The following is a 24,591-nucleotide window of genomic DNA, read 5'->3' on the forward strand; positions in this document are numbered from 1 at the left end:
AAATAGTAAGACTTTAATAGGTCCCAACTATTATTTCTTTGAAAGACAGCAAGAAACACAACTGTCCTCAGCAACCAGAACAGTTTGCAAGTCATTGCCATGATTGAACAAGCAAAGCCAAACTCCACAAAACAACTGCAGGCTTTCGATTAAATTATGCATGGCGAAAAAGAGAAGCATATAATAAAAATAATAAAAGCTGTCAAATTTCAGGGGGATAAAAATCATGATCGTGAGAACACTCTCGCTTCCCCCACTTTTGCAGAACATGTAGATAAAAAAAACTGTATAAATTAATAGGCAGGGAATGTACTACTAAAATCTGCCTAAATTAACATACAATCACAATTTAATTATAGTGTGTTTCTGCATTTACAGATCTAGGCTAGTAGCTTATAAATTTAACGGGGGCTTATGCTCTGCCAAGCTTCATCTCAACAGCTTGGAATTTTCCGATTCGTGTGTAGCACTAGCTCTCAATGCAGAGAACACACTCAATCTGCTGGTCAGTTGGTCACCTCAGTAGTTTCAATAATCAGAAAGCCAGCTTTAGGAGCAAGTTCTGAGTCTATATAGCCGTTTCAGTAGTGCGAATTCACAAATGGCAAGAGGCATTAATTTAAAATCTCAGTGATGTTCTGCCCAAATGCTAATTCATATCAGCAAGCTTTTCATTGTTCATACAAGTTCAGGTTCATTTTTTTTATTTTATTTTTATTTATCTGGATGCAGGCCCACATGCTGCTTTTACCCTGCATAAGTAGCCACAGATTTGTCTGCACCGCTAATCAGAGACTACGACACGCTGCTGCTGAATCTACAGCACCACGGCAAGAGAAATTATACTTGAGCTGAGTTGTGACTTGTGAGTTCACAGTGTGAAGTGAACGTGATGAGAAAGAAGCCAAGGAGAACTGCGAAATAATACTGATAGTATGAATAAACCAAATAAACATTTTTACTGCATTGTTCTCGCTGGCTGCACACAGCAAAATACCTCTGTAGTCTAATTTGTGAACAAGTAACTATGTGCTGATTCTTTGTAATGAATCAAAAAAAATAAAAAAATTAAACCTTGAGTTATCAGGTTGAATCAGTCTAATGACTCAACTCGAATTAGCATCTGACTCACTGTCTCACTGTCAGTTACTGTCATTTTAGTCATCATGTCCAACTCAAGATGAACAGAGAATGGTGGTATTGACTAAGACTTCACATGACATACAATAGCAGGTTCTGTGTAGGCATCTCAGTACTAGTTACTGGTACTGAAGTAGATGCCAGCTAACTCACTCACTAGTATTGTACATTAGCCAGGTGATTACGATTTAATTCAATGTTTTAAGTCAAAACAAAAAGAACAACAAGATTGTATAGGCTACAATCAGGGTGTAAAATGAGATCTCATTTTAGAAGACCTGAGACTTTTGCTAAAGAGTGCCAGAACTACACATTTTTACAGTTATGGAGAATATTAGTATTTATTTGCCTCGATTATTTAGCATTGGTTTAGACTAATATTTATTTATAGCTTTATTCTCATCTATTTTTGTAATTCAGTATTGTGGGACTTCTAAAATTCTTGGCTCCTTGTTCAGCATTTGCATTTATATAATTTAAAATTGTATGTCCCATTCAACAAAAACATTTTAAAATGAATAAATTTTGCGGTATTTGCAAGTGCACAACAAAAAGTTTTTAGACAAAAGACGACAACAAAAAAAAGGTTTTGAAGAAATTCTTCAATGCATTTTAACCAATCTAAAACTATTCGCTGCTAGTATGAAAAACATAAGATATGCCAAGATCCTCCCCCAATCTTCACTGGGATGAAGAGAAGACACCCAAGTAAAAACATAGACGCTCAAATGGAATATACCATTTTCTAATTTGTAGGGCAGCACAAACATTAACAGAAGCTAGCCTAATCCATGGCAAAAAAAATAAATTATATATATATATATATATATATATATATATATATATATATATATATATATATATGTAAGTATTATTAAAGAGGTTTTCTGGTGAAATGGGTACAAACATGACCTGCATACATCTTCAAAAATAATAATTCAATAACTCCCTTTAGCCAAAAAACAAAACAAAACAAAAAACAGCTTTCCTCTTGTAATGCTACTGTATGCACAGCCAGCTAATCACAGACACAACCGGCAGAAACCGGCTGAATCCAGTTGAGACTGGCTTAGCTGTGGGTTGTACGTCATAGATCTCGGTCATGTGTCAGTCTTTGTTCCTGATAACATACACTAACTAACTAGCGGATCAAGCTACAAAAAAAATTAATAATGAACTGATCTAAAATTTCCTTGTTCTGTGTAATAAATTATTACTTTCCAAAACTAACAAAATGATCATACAAGTGCATGAAATGAAACATTTCACGCATTGAAACCTAAATCCTCCAAGAAAGACTGAAATCAAACACGGCACAACAACAGTAAACCGCATACACGGTGCAGCTACCATGGAGAGCCAGAATTACAACGAAGTCTCTTTAAGAGCCCCTCCCCCGCTCTGCCATTTCATACTAGTAGCTCTGCACTGCAATAACACAAAATGGCCACCAGCTCGGCTGCTGGCAAGCCAAACAACTGCAGCTGCACAAATCATGTAAATTAAACAGGAAGAAATGACTAAATTAAAATAAAGTGCCTTTGTTTCAGGGCTGTCTGATGGAGTGTCTAGCATGCATGTATCTTCACATCTGATGTTCCTTGCATCTAGATGCATCCAGTTCATCCACACAGGAGCTTATTTTTTTGTTTTTAAAATGGTCAGCTTTTAATCATGCTGCATCATCAAGATCGAACAACTACAGAGGGCATAGTCTGTTCAGTTATTCAAGCCTTGGTCTTCTGTTCTCAGGATCACAAAGATGGTTTCCACTATGAATCAGGTGCAGGTTATACTCCTGTGATTCTTCTGAGATATCTGATCATACTTCAGTCTTGTGCCATTGCTTCATACTTGTGCAATGGAGTATTAATGGAGCGCTTTTAAAGGGTTCTCTCTTCAATCCATGCAGACGTCCCTTGCCCTTGTCACCTTGCACTCAACGAGTGACAGTTATGGAATAGTAGCAATGTCTCTGGACATTAACTGCATACTCTTTTTTATAGATAAATGCAGGTCATGCCGTCTCAGAAATATTGTTAGCTGAAAAAGCCAATAGCATGTACTAACACGTTGTCCACACCGCATCCAAGTGGCATGTCACATCAAAATGTAATCACCCCCATTCTAATTGATAAAAGCCGTCTATATTGGAAGCACCTGATGCCTTTAGTTTACAAACACCCCGTTTTTATGTATGCCACGCAACACAGCTACTCCAGACGCTTTTACCCATCCAACTGATATAAAACTATTCATTATTCAAATTTAAATAATGTAAGTTCTGAACCTTTTCTCTAAGGCCAGCTGGATTGATTTTTCTGGTCTGTAGTTTGGTCTGGTCTCGCTTTATCTTAGTTAAAACAATGCAAAACTGCGCAATTAAAAAAATTGCTCATTTTAGCTCATGTAAGGAGTTTTTATTTTAATATCATGTTACTTTATTAAAATCTACTTCCAAGTTTACATTTCATTGGACCAAGCACTTTGTAGTGACATGCCACTTTACAGCTATTAGTATTCAAGCTGTAACACAAGGGTGCTCAATCTTGTGTGTAAACTAGTTTAGTTCGGCCTCTAAACAAGCACACAAGGAATCTAATCAAGATCCTCAGGATTTTGTAAATTACCAGCAGGTGCACTAAGATAGGGTTAAACTTAACCTCTGCTGAAAGGAAAATCTCCAGGAGCAGGATTGAGTACACCTGAAAGGCATGCCAAAATCAACTGATTGAAAACCAATCAACTACTTTTAGTATGTTAGCATAGTCAATAAATGTGGCACAGCTACAGAAAAATGTTTTTTATACTAAACACTTTTATACTAATGCGCAGTGAATCGCAAGCACCACACTTACTGCGTTATTACATTTAGCCTAGTTGATTTAATATATTTTACATAGTTCTATAAATCATGCACGAAAAGACACTAATGGAAATACAAACAATTAAATAAGTACAGGAAGACAGAGAGCTGTGACCTTACAGTACTACCCTCAAATGCAGGCCACCTTCTGCTTGGAGGAGAAATTTGCAAGCGTGACTAGCCGTCGTGCGATCAAAAGCCTAGCAGTAAAACTGAGCAGAGGTGGGGGAGGGGCAGGGCTAGGGCTGTACCATGGACTTTACAGGGGTGCTACAATTTAATTCTACTCATTTCTATCAGTAATTTCACTAATTACTTCTCACTGAAAAATGAGTGCTAATACTACAAGGGGGAAAAAACAATTGTTCTCTTAACATTAATTCATTTAATTATTCAGGTTTTAACTTTTTCCTTACTAAATTAACTTTGCGGTGGATGTGCTGTGAAACAGAATTGAAACCGAGAACTGTAAAAAAAACATAGCCTAAATTAGGTCTCAACATATTAAACTAGCTGAAACTAGTTCTAGAGCAGAGTCAGTCACACTGCAGTGTAGCTCCACCCTCTTGCTGCAAAGTAACACAGCAGAGCAGACAGTGGAAAATTACTGGAGAGTACAGAGCATACCATTAGAAGGGCCGAGAGGGGGAGACACTCTTAACTTGGACGTTACTTACAACTACATGAGTTCCAAACAGACATTAACTAGTTGTCATTCTAAGGTCCACTTACTCAGAGGTACAACATATCCGCAAATGAGCATCGAGTTTGTCGCAATCTCCTCCATTAGTGCCCCTCAGCTTTAACGAAAGCGCGCACATATAGACGCAAAAAAATGTGTTAATACAAAAATACAATTAACTGTGGAAATGAGTCTGTAATACAGCAGTTCTCAAGCTTAGCCCAGGATTAGTCATGAGAGAACTCAGGCACGTTTAGGAGCACACAAAGAGTAGATGGAAGGGGGAGGGAAGCATAGCTTGGACTACGTTTGCAGAGGTTCCTTTAAAACATGTTCATTTTAAACCAATAAAGAATATTAACATCCTCTGGATCACTATTGAATCCTGTAAAAACACTAAAACAATAATCTGCCCTCAGTGACCAAAACAGCCTGTAAGACCTTGTCACAAATGAGCAAGCGACTGAACAAACTAGCTTTTCCAAGAACACAAACAAATCAAGTAGAGATCACGATGAAAAACAGAAGTACTTAAATTTTAGTGGGGATAAAACTCATGGAAGTGAGAACACTCACCCCTCCCCCATTGCTGCAAAATGTGCGCAGTCAAAGCGGGAGAAAGGATAGGCACGGATCGTACTATTATTTAAAAAAAGGGATGTGGAGAGATCCATTAAAAGGAAGTAGTGTAAGGAAGAGCACGACAAGCTATTTATAATCTCCGCCATTTCCATCCGGGCCACTAGAACCCTAGAATATCAAACTCTGAATATTAACACTGACAGAGGGTCAGACTACGCATCAAAATGCCAAGAACAGAGATGGGCAACTTTGATTAGCTTGTTCAGGTGTGTTTGATTAGGGTTGGAGCTAAACTCTGCAGGACAGTGACCCTCCAGGACCAAAAGAAGGATTAATATGAAATTTTGAATCAAGCTCTTTCCAAATGCTTATAAATTAGCAATGCAGTGCTCCATGCAACATTCAGCGGACATTACATCCAATGGTTTGATGTTTGTGGCTGCCTCTCTGGATGAACGCTCACATGCATGTTTTACCCAGCTCAAACAGGTATCCACAGTGTTTCCTACACCGCTAATTAGAAGCACAAATGCACCTCTGCTGAATCTACAGCGCTATAGCAAAGAATTGTTTTGCCTAGCAGTGAGCTTGCAGTCTAAATTGAATGTATGAAAAATATGCATACACACACACACACTTTACATTTTAACAAGTGCATAGAACGGCATGACCAAAACATTGCTGATTAAATAAATGTTAAAAAGTGTTATTCTGTAATTTCTATATTTATGGTTAATTAAAATCAGATATTTCTTAAAGGAATTGATACACAACTACAACTGACTAAGCCCTGTTCACACAAAGAACGATAACTAGCATCCACACCATAACATTCTGTTTATGATAAGCGGCCTGCAGTTATGTGCTGCTTTAAATGCTCAAGCACTTTAAAGTCTGTTGGATTCTGATTGGCTGTCCATGTTTTTATCGTTCATCAGCTGAAAATAAAAAGATAATTCTGAAAGTGATTCCTACGATAACGACAGTTATGATGAGCAACAATTAATAAAAATGTGTATATCACATCATTGAGGTGTAAAACGAAGTGCACACATCTTAAAGGGGTCATATGGCAGTTCTAAAAAGAACATTATTTTGTGTATTTGGTTTAGGCCTAATGCAATGTGTTTCAAAAAAGTCATTATTTTACACATACCATACATTATTGTTGCTCCTCTATGCCCCGCCTTTCTGAAACCCGTTGATTTTTACAAAGCTCTGAAAAGCGCGGTGTGCTCTGATTGGTCAGCGATCCAGTGCATTGTGATTGGCGTGTGACGGAAATGTCACGCCCCTTGCCATATTTGGAACATCAGCTCCCAAAGCAAGATGACAGGTGATAATGTCAGTACTACCCTATCAATTCGAGCCCGAATCTGATCCGGAAAATGCAGATGACCAAGCTGATCGATCAACTTTGCCAGCGGGACTGGACCAGAATGTATCAGATTGGTAAGGTTTTATTTCATTGGGGACATAATTACTGATTATAATGCCATATACTGTCCTTTTACACGTCGCGCTACGGGGGTGAGAACACTATGTAAACATAAAACCATGTCTGCATTTTTTATCGTAGAAACGACATATAAGCGCTACTCCATACTGCTCAAAACTCACGTTTGAATAGTCAGTAGCAAATTATCAAAGTATGAAAACATACTCACATGCTGGGTCTGTGAGTCAGAAGTGCCAGAATGTACTTGAAAAGTTGGAATTGCCCCACGTTCTAGAATCAGCCTTTTTGCACAGCCGGCCTTGTACTCTCCGAGGTTCCGGAAACAGTCCTCCGAAAAATGCTCAGCACACAGTCGAATATTTGGGTTGTACTGTTCTGGAACGGTGTTGTAAATAAAGCTTAACCACGGATTTCTAATGGTGTCCTCTTTTGGAAGGCCAAACATAGTAGTTTGGCTTTCGCAACGCAAAACACAGCGTCTCCATGACATGGCTGCAACAAAACAGCGAGAATAAAAGTTACGCCTTCTTTCTTTGCGTATACATTTGGGCAATGTTATGAAACTCTCCCCCCACACACTGACGTAGATTTGTGGGGACGTGTTTGAATGAGGCGTTTTAGGAAGGCATGGCTGAGCCTTAACTTTTACAAAGAATATCTCTTTGGGTTTAAGACTTTGAGCTTTGTAACTCCGCAGATCTTATACATGCACAAACAGCTACATAGGCTAACACACTAAAGAAAAAGTAAAACGAAATATGACACCTTTAAAGCTGTTGCTAAATAAGTATCTGACAGGCTTGGTGCCAGAATTATTCTGTTTTTAAGGTTACAGAGAAAAATAGTACATCATTTGTTGCTCTCTATTCCTCTGCACTAGCTTTAGCTTCATGTTTAATACTGCCCTGGTATACATTCTGGTATATTTTTAAAATGTGGTTGTACAGCACTGCTAATATCGCATTGACATTACTCTGAACTCTAAGTTGCTTTCGATAAAAGTTAAATTAATTTATATAAATGTCAATCCTTTGATATTTGCTACTGCTTAATAAAACTGCATTGTTCACAACCGTCATAAATGATTTCCAAAATACTAATCAATAGATTCCTTAAACTGGATAATTTCATAGAATGGCTTAGAGAAATAGCTGCAAAAACAAACTGCTGCTAACACAACCTAAACCCCACCCCAGTCCTGACTGAGAACAAAAATGACTAAGTAGAAACAGAGATGTCTGGAAGTGGAGTGGAATATACCATTTTCTAAATTTCAGAGGAGCAGAAGCATTAGGATCTAATCCATGACAAACATGAAATCCAAGATATATTAAAACAGAGAGCATTGTTAGTTAAAAACAGTTTGCATAGAAACAGACGCATTTTCCAGCCACCTATTCACAGATATAACCGGCTGAAACAGGATGAAACCAGTTGAGACTACTTCAGTTATTGGTGGTTCTAGAACTCTCATGTATCGGCCAGAAGTTGAAGGTTTCTAAAAGCCATCTGATCTACCAGATTACAATTCAATAGTAAAATTTTACAATTGTAGAATAATTCATTCTGAGCCATAAAATGTTATTACTTTCAAAACCCACAAAATTGTCGAACAGGTGCAGGAAATGGAACATTTTTCATGCACTAGTGCTTAAAATTCTCAAAAACGGCATGAACAGCAGTGAAGCATGCACCCTACAGCTACCACTGAGAGCCAGACTCCAGCAAGGTCTCTTTAAGAGCCCTTCCCCCATTCTGCCATTTCATTCTCTGCACTGCAATAACACAAAATGGCCACCAGCTCGGCTGATGACAAAGAAAACAGCTGCAATCGCAGTGTTTCTGTAAATTAAGTGAGAAGAAACAAACATAAAAGTGTCTTGATCTCAAAAGTTGTCTAATTTAGTCTACAGACTGAAATAATCAAGCCTGTTTTTTTTTTATCCCCAGGTCAAGGTCACCCATGGTCTTATTTGTCTTTTTCAAAATTGTTATCTTTTACCGTTCCATCGTCAATGTTATACAACCTCAAAACAGGGCACAGCATGTCCAACATTCAAGGTTCATCCTACAACCTAATCTGATTGTTGTTTTTGCTTCTTCCTCCTCTGAAGAACGTGTACTGTTGTTGCTGAAATCTTGCTTACTAATTAAGAATGAAAACAGCATGACAGTTCCAACAGCCTTCTCATTTCCCATCATGCATTGCAAAGCTTCATTCTGAGAACGAGATTCAACGTGAAGCTCACCGAAATAAGAACAGAAGTACAGCGCAAATATACACAATCATAAAAGACTGAATTAAGGTGCAACTTACAGCTACGCAAACTGCACTTCGAGAGTTGTTGTTGCGTACCTAAAATGCATTGCATTGAAGTGTTGCCACTGAGGGCACAAAAGCAGACATTAGTGTTTAACATCTATAGCCATTCTTCCCTGAGGCTAATACCGTAATGTTAGAGCAACAGTGGCTGCGTTTACATGGACCCTAATACTTCAATTGAAATCAGACTAGTATCATAGTCTGAATAAAAAGTCACATGTAACCACGTCAATGGGAATGAATTATTGGCCTAATGGTTTAAAACTTTTCTCCTTTGAACAGGACATGTAAACACTTGATCAGATTAAAAACCAAAACTGGAATGTTCTGCGCACGTGCAATGATGTAATGTCGCAAGGAACGAACTGGTGATTTTCTTGAATATAGCCTAAATGTTTATCGTGTCAATCTAAAATTCTCCTTCCACTATGGCTAGTGGTTTTCCAAAGTTACTAGCCACTCACCATTTTCACTGGCCACAATTTTGACAATTGATACATGGGGAAAAACTTCCATATATATTAATATTATCTCATAATTTGGCAGCAGGTATATTAGGCTTCTGTCACTTTAAGACCTGACGCACGGATCCATTATACTGTTACACATGCGTTTTCTTTCTCAACTGTTCACATTCTTTTAAAACATAGGCTAACACTGTTTACGTGAAAACTTGCCAAGACTGGCATTTTGACATTATTTTGTGTATATTTGACTGTTTTTATAAGCATATAAAATAAATAATTCAATTTAGTACTGAGGTGGCTTTATGTGCGCGCACTTTGTGTGTGAGCACAAAATCTGTGGGTATGGGTCAAATGATCTGCAATATGCGCAATCCCACACCGAAATTCAAGTCGGTAACACCAACAATATTCATTCGGAGCAAATTATATGAGTGAGGGGAGGCAGGTTTGTGTGTCAACTTGCTGTCGGAGAGATGAGTGAGTGAGAAAGCGCAGCTGGTATCGTATCTATTCTGCGGAAAATGATTATTGGAAGCGTTTCAGATATTATTATTTTTAGGGGGGTCTAAACCTACCTTTTCCACTACTTCTCTGACTGAATATTCCATTTTGGGCCACTTGTGCATTACAAAACTCACAAAATTGTCAAACAGGTGCATGAAATGGAAAAATGTTCTTGCACTACAGCTTAAACTCCTTCTAGAATGGCCAGAAACTAACAGACACAACAGCAGTGAAGCATGCACACTACAGCTACCACTGAGAGCCAGACTCCAGCAAGGTCTCTTTAAGAGCCCCTCCCCCATTCTGCCATTTCATACTCTGCATTGCAATAACACAAAATGGCCACCAGCTCGGCTGATGACAAAGAAAACAGTTGAAATTGCAGTGTTTCAGTAAATTGAGAAGAAATAAACATAAAAAGTATCATGATCCCAAATGTTGTCTAATTTTAGTCTACAGGTTGAAATAGCCTAATCTAGCATGTTTCTTATAAAACAGCCTAGTTATCTTTTAACACCGTTCCATCATCAAGGTTATACAAATTCAAGACAGGTCACAGCATGTCCAAAGCAAACGTTCAAGCAGGTTCATCCCACAACCTAATCTGATTGTTTTTGTTTTTTGCATCCTCTGAAAAATGTAATGACTATTGTTGCTAAAATCTTGCTTACTAATTAAGAATGAAAACAGTATGACAGTTTCAACAGCTGCCTGTCATTTCCCGTCATGCATTGCAAAGCTTCATTCTGACAGCAATTCAATGTGAAGCTCACCGAAATAAGAACAGAAGTACAGTGCAAATATACACAATCATAAAAGATTGAATTAAGGTGCAACTTACAGCTACGCAAACTGCATTTAGAGAGTTGTTGTACCAAAAATGTTGTTGCGCAAATATGCATTGCATTCTCAGTGTTGCCACTGAGGGCACTAAAGCAGACATTATTAAATGACTACTATGGCCATTCTTCTCTATGAGGCTAAAACTGTTATGATAGAGCAACAGTAGCAGTGTAGTAATACAGCATAGCAATCTAAAATTCTCTTTCCACTCATCATCTGTGCCTCTGTATATTCATGCAGTGTGCACATTGCACAACTCAGAATATCAGTTCCAATTTGAAGCTTGAGACATAAAAACGCACATCATCCCGATGACTGTATTTAGCATGTAAACACTGTGTTCGAATTCATCACTCTTGAATTATTTCATTCCAACTGAAACAAAAGGAGTCCATGTAATCGTAGATAGTTTGAAGAGAACCTTGCTGAGCAAGTAAGGGTTCACTTTGTTTATTGAAAAAATTGTCTAAACTTTCTACTCCTTCTGACCCTTCAACTGATTGTTTCATTTTTGGGCCACTTGTGCGTAAAGACTAAAATGTAAAAATCCATGATTGTAATTGGCTAAAATCTTTGCAAAGGAAATTATCAATGTCTCCTCGATTACGTGCATTATTGGCACCAAGTCTACAAAAGACATAAAAGGCTATAAATTATCGGCTATACCATCTAAAAAGCTGCCAACCCTGAAAATAATACAGACTTAAGGCCCGTTCACACCAAGGACGATAACTATAAAGATAACAATGAAGATATAGCTCTAAAAATCGTTCTCAATATCAAAAAATAGCAGAGTTCACACCACAGCTTTAACGATAATGGCACAGAGAAACGAAATTGTTGGAATCACTTTCAGAATGATTTTATCCAGCTGATGAACAATAAAAACATCGACAGCCAATCGGAATCCATCCTGCTGTAACGAGCTTGGGCATTTAAAGTGACAGACAAGCACGCACTTAGAATAAACAAAACTATATCGTCCGCTGGTGTGGACGCTAATATAGTTGTCTTTATAGTTATTGTTCTTGGTGTGAACGGACCTTAACACTAGCTACAAACGTTAAGAGTTTATAAATCTGCCTCCAGGTCTCCGTTTATGCACTTAGGTGATAATCAGCCAAGCATTACACATAACACATGCTTTGCATTGCAATACATCCTGCTTTTCAAACAAATATTAACATACCAATACATTAGAATTAAATTGTTTACTTACCGTCATCACAGTCAGGTTCATTATAGTACTGTCCTATCTTTCAATGAAAGTAACTTTGCAAATCCTGCCACATATTGTGTGTTTTTTACAAACAAATCAATGGTAAAATGTGCCAAACAAACAAATAATGCCACATTTACACAATCAGGCACATCGTAAAAATTCCTAACTTTGGAATGCAAAGATGCAGTTTTTCTACAACCAGGAACACCGCAATGTCTGGGGAAAAAGCAAAATACATTACCAATTGCTGCCCTATCAGTGATGGATTACCTCAACTGCTCTCTTTATCAATTCACCAAGACTATTACGCTTGTTGCAGGGGTGGGGTCATTCAAATGAACACCACATCCTGACATCACAATGTGACCTCTCTAAAACAAGTCGTTACTGCAGAGTGAAATAATTAGATGCTCTATTTGGACCACAAGCAAGTCTTGAGGTTCTGTAATTTCACTGTGTACAATGACCCCTTATGCCAAAATATCAATGTAAATTTGATTCCTCAAGACATGAACCCTTTAAACGAGGGTTTAAACTGGACATACTCTGAAAAAAAAAAAAGTTTAAACAGAGAACTGTTTAAAATAGCGTAATAAGTCTACGCAAAATATCAAACTACCTGAAACTAGTTCTGGAGACACAGTCACACTGCAGTGTAGCTCCACCCTCTTGCTACCAAGTAGCAGGCAGAGCAGGCAATGGAAAATTACTGGAGAGTACGGACCATACCATTATAAAAACTGAGAGGGGGAGACACTCTATCTTGTATCGGCAGAGGAAGCCAGGCGCAGGAAACAGCATTAAACGCACAGTCGTTTAGTTTTCATTGATTGAGAATGGTAAAAACAGTATCCTACTCCCTTACCTTCTCCTGTAGTTCCGGCAGAACAGACAATAGCCAAGTAATGATATGACTGTGAAGAGAGATTGTGTAACATTTGTGTCCATTTAGTGCTTATGTAACGAGTAACTTAAAGTTGTATGATAACACCTGAAAGTGAAAAAAGCTTTATTGACGAAAGCTGGAAAGCATCCTGTTTGTACAATCAAACGGTCATTGTCGCAAAATAAATAATCAAGTCCTGGGATTGATGATAAAATGAGAATGAGACATGAAGAGCTGACAGTTTAGCCCTAATTTTCGTAGAGTAGTTATGCTTATTTTTATACTAGGATCTAATTTACACCTAGCATTAAGACAGAAAGTAGGCAAAGAAACAGGAATCTGATATCTTCTCAGAGGACAGAGTGCGAGAGAAAAGAAACCTCCACTTTCTAGAAACTGCCTACTAGATATTAAAACAAAACCATCAATAACAATGAATGAGAAAAAAAAAAAAGTACAATAATAAATCATGATTTGGTTCCATGCATGGTTATAGGTTTACTGCCAATATCGAAGCACAGAAACATTGCATGCAATTAATGTGCATATTGAAAACTGGACTCAAGAGACAAAGGTATAGATTATACTTAAGTCACAAATTGGATTTTTATATATTGAAAAATACACTTTCAGCTAAATATATGGCATGTTAGGGGCAAGATTACCTGTTTGCACAAATAATGACAGGGAGTAGGGCAGGAAGGGTGGTAAAAGTTTTTGGCAAAGCCGTTTTGTCATTATTTTGCAATTCCATTCGGTGCCACTGGTGGCACAAAAAAAAAAAAAAAAGTTACATTGGCGCAGTTGACGAGTTTGTCACCTACCTACCCTATGGGCCAGTATTGGATTCATGCTGTCAGTTCACTGCCATAATGTGTGTGTAGTGGGTTCACAAAAACCACATCAAATGCACACAGACTTACAGATGTGCAGCAGCACAGACAAACAGGCATTATTCCCCTCACAGCACTATTAATATTTTTTTTGGAAGCATGAGATTGAATGTGTCAAAACATTAACGTTTTCATTGTACGCTGCTGGTTTAAAAAGCTGACAAGTCCTTCAATTATTGTAAATGGGCTCTTAAATTGGTTGTTAGCACATAACCTGGTTGGAAAAACAGATTGCCAAAAGCCAACCCATTTGGTCCACAAATGCTATCAGTATAAATGACAGTAGAGCTATATGACACTGCTTCATAATTCCTGTAGTTTAACTAGCATAGCATAGCGCTAACGATGCAAAGGTCACAGGAATGCAAATATGCAGATGAGCATTGGAAAGTAGCTGAGTACCCAAGGCACAGCGCTCAAGTACAAAGTCATTACTCTGTCAATCAATACTGTAGAGAAACATTAAGTACGATTAAATAAATTCATATCAAACCAGGGCTTAATTAGGTCAGCAACCTTCAATAAATGGTGCGAGCAGATTATACAAAGATAAAATAACACTTTGTAGAGAAAATAAACCTGTTCCCACACAAAACCTTTAGTTACGACTAAATTTACAATTGCAAAAAGCTCGTTGGTTGTTAAATATATGAATAGTAAAAGGCACCCCTAAAAAAAAAAAAAAGAGATGAAGTGGAAAAACCAGAGGCAAGGGTGGACTATACCATTATGTGGTTGTGCATAGGGGAGTGTCCACACCACATGTCATGGTTAATGAGAACAAAAAGCTGCAGCATTTTGAATCAGTTTTGTCAAAGTTCTGTTGTTATTCACAGACGCACTAATCTTGTAACAATGTTTATGTATACGCCATTTTAATTAAGCAAGCCAGGAGGACTCAATCATGAGCCAACACGTGATATATAAGTGTGGGGGAGGGTGACAGAAACAAGGCTGTACAATTTGCTTAGCAGAGGATTTTAGGTGTTGTATAACCTGGTAATGGTTTCATCATGCCACTTTTTTAAGCGCAATAGAGTTTTCCACCTAAATTTTCACTTTTTAAATTATGAATCATTACTGAATCAAATAATTGAATTTCATTAATCTAATAATGGCCAATGTGTTACATGGTTCAAATCTATCATGCATATTCAGCGTTCTACCTGTCGTCTGTTAGTATGGTCTTGATTTAATATTGAGATACCAATATTATATAATGGCTTGTATAATGAAGTCAATATTTGGTGTTGGGCCTGCTACTAGCCTACATAGTATGAGCAGTACATTTTTACACTTATTATATGGAATTTAAACAAAAGATGATACATTGACGAGTTTGTCACCTACCTACCCTATGGGCCAGTATTGGATTCATGCTGTCAGTTCAGTGCCATAATGTGTGTGTAGTGGGTTCACAAAAAGCGCATCAAATGCACACAGACTTACAGATGTGCAGCAACACAGATGAACAAGCATAATTCCCCTCACAGCACTATTCCAAAAAAATTGGAAGCATGAGTTTGAATGTGTCAAAACACTAACATTTTCATTTAAAAAGCTGACCAGACTGTTAGCTACCTTAAATTACTGTAAATGGGCTCTTAAATTGGTTGTTAGCACATAGCCTGGTTGAAAGAAACATAGTTCACCCAAAAAGGAAACTTGCCATCATGTACTCACCCTCCTGTGATACAATTTAGGAATGATTAAATGACAAATTTAAATTCCTAAATGTGACTAATGTGTGGCCACTCTAAAGCTAAATTCACCCTGATCTATAACATGCATGATCATATACCACAATTATCGATTAGTACGATTAGTGTATGTTGAAGATAAAAATAGTAAATCATGCGTTCTTGATATGAGACCAACAGCACAAACAACTATTCTGGTTACAGAGGCTCATGGTATAGCCTACTGCAAAACAATCAATGTAAAATTAATCTTCATCAGCTACCTCGAGAAGCTGAAAAATTAGATCAGGTGATTTACACTAATTCAAAATTTATCTCCTGTCTTTGTTGGTATGTTGTTATTTCATTATATGTTCTTCTATTACCTTAAAAATGTAAAACATTTCTTAAACTAATCAGTCACTAAACGATACATCATTAAAAATCGTAAAATCTCCTAAAACACAAAATAGTTTTATCGCTTAAAATTTGTACTATTAATATCACGTTATCATTACGGCACTAATAGCTAGTGACCTGAAATCATTGTTGTTCACAGTGCCGCTGTACATTCAGGAAGTAAAGCTGTGCAAACACAACCGGTTTCAACCAGTTCTGTCCTGTTCTCTACACTCAGGATGTGAGCAGCTCTCCTTCTCCTTCCATTCCCTTACCCTATTTTTTATCAAATATTTATTTTGAAGGGAAAATTTCTGTCTTTTAAGACATAGCCTACACATTTTTAAACTTTAAACTTTTAAAAGACCAAACTTTAAAACCTTTTTCGAATTGACCATTAATAATCGACAACCGCATTAATAATCATGAAACCTCTTCAATTTGTTTAATCGCTGCATGAAATAGGCTAGTTTATGTAGTTTGACTGATGTACAAATAAAAAACACAACATTCATGTGGCACTAATAGCTAGCGACATGAAATCAGCGTTTCACACAGTTCTGTCCTATTTTCTTTACTCAGGAAATGAGAAGCTCTCTCTTTTCCTTTTTGAGTTTGTTTTGATAAGATTATTTAAAAAAGGAAGAAATAAAACATCTCAATATATTGTACAACCACGACCTGTGATATAACAGCACCCAGAGCTTAAAAGGGAAAAGAAAACTGAACCATGTACTCATGGCAACGCAAGTTAAACACGTTGTACTTGCCACTGCAAAGCTTGCATCTGTAATTGCACTTTAATAAAGTACACTCAGACCTGACGTCAGTGAACAAACTATTTGTCTACGACTATCACATGGCAAAGAAGTGGAAAACACACCGAGAAACGCATAATACAACAGCACAGCTACTCTGTGATTCAAGCAAGCACAGCCGTTCCCCTCCCCCACAGTGAATGTCAATGGGTGAGTGGAAAATTACTGACAGATAGGGCTGTACCATTTAAGAGATCTTTAGGGGTGGAACAAAACAAAAAAAACTTGCGTAGTTTAATAATGTATTAAAAGAACAGACTATTACCCCAGAGTAGAAAAATAATATATTGCTTTACTGTTATAAGATGAAAGCAACTTAAAACTGTGGAATGAGTACACAGACAGGGGAAGTAGGACAACTCAGCCACTGCTACTTGGTGGCACATGACGTCCACAAGATGCAGATGTTATTACAAGATCAAGCATTCTGAATATTTTCAATGGCTGTCAATAACTTGAATCCAAAATCACATACTTCCCTACTACATAGTAGGGGGAAAACAGTATGTGAACAAGTATTATGTCCGAATTCACAGAATTCGTAAAATATCTGAAGTGCGCATCCAATCAGAACTTTACTATCCCATGAAGCTACATAACAGGATTTGTGAATGGCAGTGAAGTGACAACTGACGGTAGTTGGACACATGACAATGACAACAAGGTGAATATAATAACGGATTACATTCATAAGTGTGTATGGCAAAGTATGTAAGTATTGTATGCGACTTTCAGACTACACAATGTTTTTTTCTGTTACGAGAGTCACTGTCAGATTATGCAATTTTGCCCCTTAAATTCTTGTCGTGACATGGACAAGCAACATGTCAGACTACATGATGCTTTCCAACCAATCTTCTCTAGCCATTTTAACAACGTGCGGGGATGTCATCGAGAAGGTGGAACTAGTGACTGACTTTCACAAGAGCGTAAACAAACAATGGTTGTACTAGCCTAATGCTAATTCCAGTACTCACCGAGTTGCCTATGCAATCATTCAACAGCATTTATCTTTTTTCACTCTGCCGTGGTAGTCCCTCCAGGAAACATCACATACCCCTTTTCCACCAAGGCAGAGCTGGTGCTGGTTCGGAGCCAGAGCCTAGTTTCAAATCGGTTCTTTGTTTTTCCACCGCCAAAGCACCAGCTCCGAACCAGTAAAACCGGTTCTTAAGTAGCACCAAATCATTGCAAGGTCTAGAACGGAGCCAAGTAAGAACCGCTTGCGTCAGGGGCTGGGGGCGGGGTTACCGTGACCAACAAGACGAATAGAAACTTGTGACCGCCATTTTTAAATAGCAGCTAGTCGAGCTAATAGCAGCTCGATTATAATATCCGTCTATGTAAGTTACGGCGAGCTGCACAAACGCGTTGGATTCCGATGTATTTTTGCAAACCCATGAGCATCCATAGTATTGCAACGTCCGTTATTGTTGATGGCTTGTTCGACATGCATCGGAGCGGCGAGGACCGATCGGAGCTGCGGGAGTGTTTGGAGAGCATACGACTTTTAGATCGCTATCGCAGTGCTTTGATGTCATGCGGCGATCGATCTGCGAGAAGCTGATGCATCTCGAACAAGCCTGGCGTGTTTGTGTTTGGCGCTACCGCACTAGCGGTTGCTGGGCAACATGAGACGTATACAGTGACGTAAGATCTGGCTCTGTTGTGGCTCTCTAGCCGGTGGAAAGGCAAACCAGTTCTTAGTAAGCTCGTCAGTCGAACCAACTCTGAACCAGCTTTGGCTCTGGCTCTGGACCAGCACCCGGTTCTTGTTGGTGGAAAAGGGGTAATATAGGTAGGAGTATTGTTGTTATAGCTCCAGGAACCTTTCCTCTATTGCATAATTCCACCTAGCAGCACCAATACCATCGTCTGTCTTTCATTTCGCCATGTTTAAAAGCTGTGTACGGAATAGCTTCTGTGCTCCTATTGGTCAATGTCACTGATGTGGCAGAACCCAGCATGGAGGACCGAAAAAATGATTAAACATGCTAATCTTTCCGACGTTAAGTGTCGCAGACACAGCGTCGGTTTTCGTTCACAATGACACACTATACGAGATGAAACGATTGATTCTTGCGTCCCAACAGCCATTGTTTTCTGATCTGTAGAATGTTTGCTTTGTTCCAAAACAGGGACTTAATTTGTTACAATGTTGCATTTTCTTCTTGGTTCGGTTCGCTTTCACAAGGCAACATTTCAAAGCGTACCAAAAGTGTTTATGCAAGTCATGTGTGAGAAAAACTGTCCTCTTAATGGTTAGAGTTTTCTCTGCATCATCCATCAAGAAAGATTGACAAGTTTTTGATAAGATTGACAAGAGCTTATTGCCTTTATCTGTAGCTATCGTGACACGCAACCACTTCAAGATGAAGAGGATCAGCCCCAGAGTTCATTTTCAATCAGACCAAGACCTGGCGATCTCGGGGCAATTGCTTTGGTGCGGATCTGAGCACGATTGCCGTGTTGATATGCCTAAACGAACTGAACTAAGGGAGAAAACGCACCAGGTTCCGAAACAAACTCCAAACGAGCCAGGTGTGAAAACGCCTTTATTCCCTGGTGGTGAATCAATAGCTCGACTTGATTGCACAACTGTATCTCAATGTTGCTCCGCAGGGCTCATGTTCAGGGTTCTAAACTCAAGTGAATGCACCTTCAACTAGGCCTGGACCATCTTTGTTATTGGGCAAGGCAGCACAAAGAGAATGATTGACACCAACAATTGTTGATAATTAGCAAAGTTTTGCCTAAAATCTTTTATAGCTAATGGATCTGTTCCAATCTGACAAGATGAATTCACTTCCGTCAGCTCCAATCCCTGGTAACATGACTCAGCAGACCATTCTACCGTCTTCTAGTCCACACACCGTTCCCAGCCCAGTAATGTACTGTTACTAGTGAGACAAAGTTTGTCACCGGCTTCCAAAACCCGCAGTCTACTAGGCACAAATATCTAAACAAATCAACTTTGCAATGAATCAGTTGAACTGGCATTAATGATTCAAGTGACCCAAATCACTTTATAAGTTAGTGGTCAGTCCACGGTTCTTTTACACGTACAATACAAACACAAAGCCTTTCAAAGAATACTCCATTTTATAGCATGCGTGAACACAGGCAGTTGAATAGAAAGTAAAAAAAAAACAATTAAGTGTCTGCACTTTCTCTCTAAAAAAACCTTCACAAAATCATACTGTAAAACAACAACCATGGGCAACTTGTGGACAAACTAATTAGTGCAAAAAAAGAAGAATACATTGACTTTATTTACTGACAATATGTTCCCTTCCCACCCAGATGTCATCTATAAATGCAGCAAGTTTGAATTGGGTCAAAGCAGTAGTCGTGATCAATCTGAATCATTATAGTAAACAAATCTGAGGCACAGGTTTGTGATTCTCCCATTAAATACTTGTGGTTTCAAAAGAAGCATCTGTAAAGGTCATGTTCATAAAACAATTAGCATATGGGTGTTTAAAATAAAGAAGGGACACCATTTGTTGATCATATTTAACAAGCCTCTTTTGTACAGAAACTTTTTGTCAATAGTATTGTTTCGATATAAAACATTCCGGAATTACCATTTTTGTATGTAATCTAAAGGCCTCTGACCTAAATTGGCAAATGTTTTTAGTGAGGTACACTGCATTCATGGTATTCATTTTGTATCAGTTCGTGCATTCCCTATGATCTTGGCATTGTTGGCATCATTTTCTTCTGTTTGAGCTTTTCTATAATGATATGAAACATGCAACCTGTTATACCCAGCAATGTTATATGTAAGGGAAAATCCGGGACTAACTGCATTAAACGATGGTTGCCTCCACAAAGTGCATTTAAATAATTTAATGCATAGCTAGCTATGGATTATCTTCCCTTACCATGGTCATTTGCCAACATTGACAACTTAAAGCTGATATTGATGCTTTCAGCGCAATATTTGACCGTTGCTAGAAAATATAATGTAGCGATTCAGAAGCTAAGCTTTTTTATTAATAAATGTTGTGGGGCCGCGTTGATAAGTTTCTGTGCTCCTGAATGTTTCTGTGTGTGCGCAGCAAGATCTATGTGTGTGTGTGTGCTTCAATGAACACAGTGCATTAATATAGAACAGTGATTAAAATGACTTGGAACTACCTGTGCATTAAACAGTTTTATTGTATACCGTCCAGCCAATCAGAATTGAGTATTCAGACAGACCATGGTATAATTAGACTTAATGACTGCAAGCGAAATAAAACAATTATGAAGTGCAGTACTTAGCAAATTGCGAGATCCGTTACTCAAAATAACATTTCAGTGGATCCTTAACCATTCAGATTCATTTTAGGACATGTGTCATTTTTGCACCACAAACACACAGGCCTAATGGTATTGGAAAAATATTGCTAATTTCCAAAAGGGCTTCCACTGTTGAGTCAAAGAGGTAATCCCACTCCAACCTCCAAACTAAATTGACATATCAGGATTTTTTTTTTTTTAAAGAACAAGAGAATCAAAGTACACATTAAACATTGTATTGCAAATAGTTTGTTATTCTTCTAGTTATTTACCTATAGTGGCTAATGAATCGTAAGTCTTGCACATTCACAGAAAATAGCTTACTATTGTAATAGTAATAAGGTGGATATAGGGAAGCACTGTGGCACTAAAAGCATTGTTGTTTTGAGAATACCAACCAGCCTCACATAGCACTGGCTCAACCAATGGCATAAGTTTGAGGTGGGGCTATCTGTTTGATGACCAATGGCAGGCATGTGTGGAGGAAAACCTGTTTGAAAACAATTTTTAAACCCTTTTGTCGCAATACTAGTGGCAAAAAAAACTTAAATGTTGTATAAAAACCTAAATATAAAACCGTGTGTCCACCAAAGCATTTTTAACCAGCTGAAGACGCCAGGCGCTCTGCTGCAAACGCCTAGCTGTTGGTGCTTGAGAGCACTTCAGCAGCACACCTTTTTCTTTTCGGTCGAGACGCTTTTCTTGCACTGAAACAGCCGTGGAAGTGTTAGTAGTATCTATTTCCCAGACATCCTGTTTCTGTGTTGTTTCTATATGAAAATGTCAATACAATGTAAAGTATTTGCTTTTGTTTTAAATTATTTTGTTCCATTATTATGCTTCTTGTCATCTGTTGCCGTTGTACAAGCAGGATGTGGCGGTTGGTCGGTGTGGTATTTGTCCTGTCCCTCCTCCACTCTGATTGGACGGCTGGGTAAAAGGTGACAGCGATGAATGCTGCGTTCTCTCTCGGTGGCCAGTAAAACACTCACTTTTTTTTTTTTTTCACGATGAAACACTTTCATCGTGAAATAGACGCGAAGGCCCTCTGTCCAACCGTTTTTTCACGCGGCTGCCGTATTTTTCCAATTGTTTTTAATGGGAGCGCCGCGTTTTTCTGCGGTTCAGTGTAGCCCTTCAGATACAAAGCGATTTGCGCTACTTTTCGCGGGAGTTCTATACGTCTAGTTATTTTGATTGTTGTTCCTCCTTTCGGTCAGCAGCAAACTATGTATCTGTCCCGTGCTAAGAAGCGAGCGATAGCACAAGTCCTGCTAATGAAAAGAAAGAGTAGCAAGGAAGAAGAGGTTGTGGGTGCATGAAACCCTCAGATCCAGAGAACAGTTTGGGGAATTCAGGCTTGCAAAGGAGCTCCGTTTCCACAGCAACCAGTTCCAGGTGTACTTTCGGCACAGTAGGGAGCAGTTCGACAGTTTGCTGGGCAGAGTTGGACCTAGAATCTAGAACCTAGAATCTAGTTGGACCTAGAAGAATGTTCAACTTTGGGTAAAACTTTTTACCCAGCTGTCCAATCACAGTGGAGGAGGGGCGGGACTAATACCACAACGACCAACCGCCACATTCTGCTTGTACAACATCAACAGATGACAACAACAAGCATAATTTAGGCTAATGGAACAAAATAATTTAAAACAAGAGCCAGAGAAAATGTATTACATTCGATTGTATCGACATTTTAATATAGAATCAACACAGAAACAAAATATGTGTGAAATGAGATATTAGTAACACTTTCGTGAATATTCCGTATCATAACAAGCAAACGTCTCAACTAAAAAAAATGCTGCGCTGCCAAAACGCTCTCAAGAGCCCATAGCTAGGCGTTTTCAGCAGAGCGCCTAGCGTTTTCAGACTAAAAGTTCCAGGCTAAACGTAGGCTAAAAAACGCTTTAGTGGACACACGGCCTAAGTGCCTCATCACGCTGTTGGCATTTTAAAAACGCGGAGCTCCCATTGAAAACAATTGGAAAAATGTGCTAGCCTCACGAAAAAATGCATTGGTGGACACACAGCCTAATTGCAGCTTTTTTTACTTTACATGGAGAGGGTCACCTCAGGGGGGCTGATATATTAAGATCACATGACCATCCAAATACTACTTATTGGACACTTTCTCTCAGAGAATAAATTATCATGGCTGACAAAAATGAATATTTTTCTACAATGACATCAGTAACACAAAACTTCTGCAAACAATGCTACATTCACACTAATATCAGTCAGCCAACATAAAAACATTAAATGGTATATACATGTGCAGCTTTTATATCTTTTGGTATACAAGTAATTTTTCCAGGTTTAGAAGAAATCAAATTGTAGTTAATCACTTAGGGAAACAAAACAAAAAAGATACTCACTCAAATTTCACTTTATAAATTTAACATAAATAGCAGATAGTCTAAATTGTGTGGAGTTTTTTTATTATTATTTAAACTGAGTTTCTAAATGAGTTTACACCTGATGTGCAATTAGTGACAGGTAAAATCACGTAACAGTTTACAAATAAACAACCCAAATTCAAGATAACAAAAATTACATAGCCTAAATAATACATTAATGAAAATAAATGTATATTAAGTTACAAATATTCTCAGAAAAACGCAGGACAAACAATTCATTTTGCAGAACCAAGTGTGAAAACTCACCCAGTGTTTTGATCAGTCGGAGCGCATACAATCGGTACCTCCAAAAATTCGTTACCACGACGGTCTGTGTGTCGTATTGTATACGTTTAAAAACAGAACATCAGCAAACGCGGATTCGGTTGGTAACGTCTTTATCGTCACGCAACGGAATCGCATACAGTCACACAGGCAGCAGCACAAGGTGACTGACTGTAGGCTACAGTGTGAGCAGGCTGACAGCAACTCAACAGTGTGTAGTTTGCTTGGAGATTCGCGCTCTCTTCTCCTCTCCAACGGTACAACAACAGGGGGAGGAAACATGCTTTTCGCGGGACAACGTGAGAATCGAAATAAGCTCCTCCTACCGTCTCTCGAACGTTTTCAGAAACGCGTGTTCACAATGTTGAATCTAAATGTCCGTTGGTACATTTTACGTATAGTTTTAAAATCCATTAGCAGATTGTTATGGGAATCTCGATTTCTCACTGGTTCAATCGTGTTCTCATCATCCCACACATGAATTTTGTTTGGGTTCGACATAGGGTGTGGACAGGATATTAGCAAAAGATGTATTAGAAATGTATTTACGAAACGATAAACAAAAATTTGTATTTTTAACAACTGGATTTTTTTTTTGACGTTGCATACCGTTACAACGCCTGTCAACAACCAAGCTCAAGTTTTGTTCTTACACAAACCCTGGCCATATACATTAAAACTAAGAGTTGTCATGGACAGCCAGTCAGTATAAGTGCTGCGGCAGTTTTGGGTTTATTTCGAATCGGGGATGAAAATCATTATTTCAGTGTGTTACCGCTCCGATTGACCCATATTCACCTAAAATAACCGGTTCATAAGAGTATCAACAGCCCTGTGTGCTGCTGTATATTGTGATG

The 24,591-nt window shown here is 38.3% G+C and overlaps 1 protein-coding gene across 6 annotated transcripts in view; it reads right to left on the reverse strand.

Annotated features, from left to right (window-relative positions):
- The window catches only part of atf7ip (activating transcription factor 7 interacting protein), a 41,755-nt gene extending 17,520 nt beyond the window's left edge, over positions 1 to 24,235 (reverse strand). Inside the window, exon 1 of one of the 6 annotated variants that reach the window (XM_081362486.1) lies at positions 23,717 to 24,235. Coding sequence is in view for 2 of the 6 variants with exons in the window: in XM_081362481.1 (XP_081218607.1) it covers positions 6,938 to 7,219 (282 nt within the window). In the remaining 4 variants the exon portion in view is untranslated. Of the gene's footprint in view, positions 1 to 4,134; positions 4,203 to 5,264; positions 5,492 to 6,937; positions 7,934 to 12,085; positions 12,768 to 23,716 lie in introns of those variants that run through there. The other 5 variants (XM_081362489.1, XM_081362485.1, XM_081362481.1 and 2 more) reach the window with 5 other exon arrangements.
- Between the last annotated feature and the right edge of the window lie 356 nt (positions 24,236 to 24,591).

This window comes from Scardinius erythrophthalmus, assembly GCF_964197995.2.
Source record: "Scardinius erythrophthalmus genome assembly, chromosome: 3".
NCBI classification, from domain to species: domain Eukaryota; kingdom Metazoa; phylum Chordata; class Actinopteri; order Cypriniformes; family Leuciscidae; genus Scardinius; species Scardinius erythrophthalmus.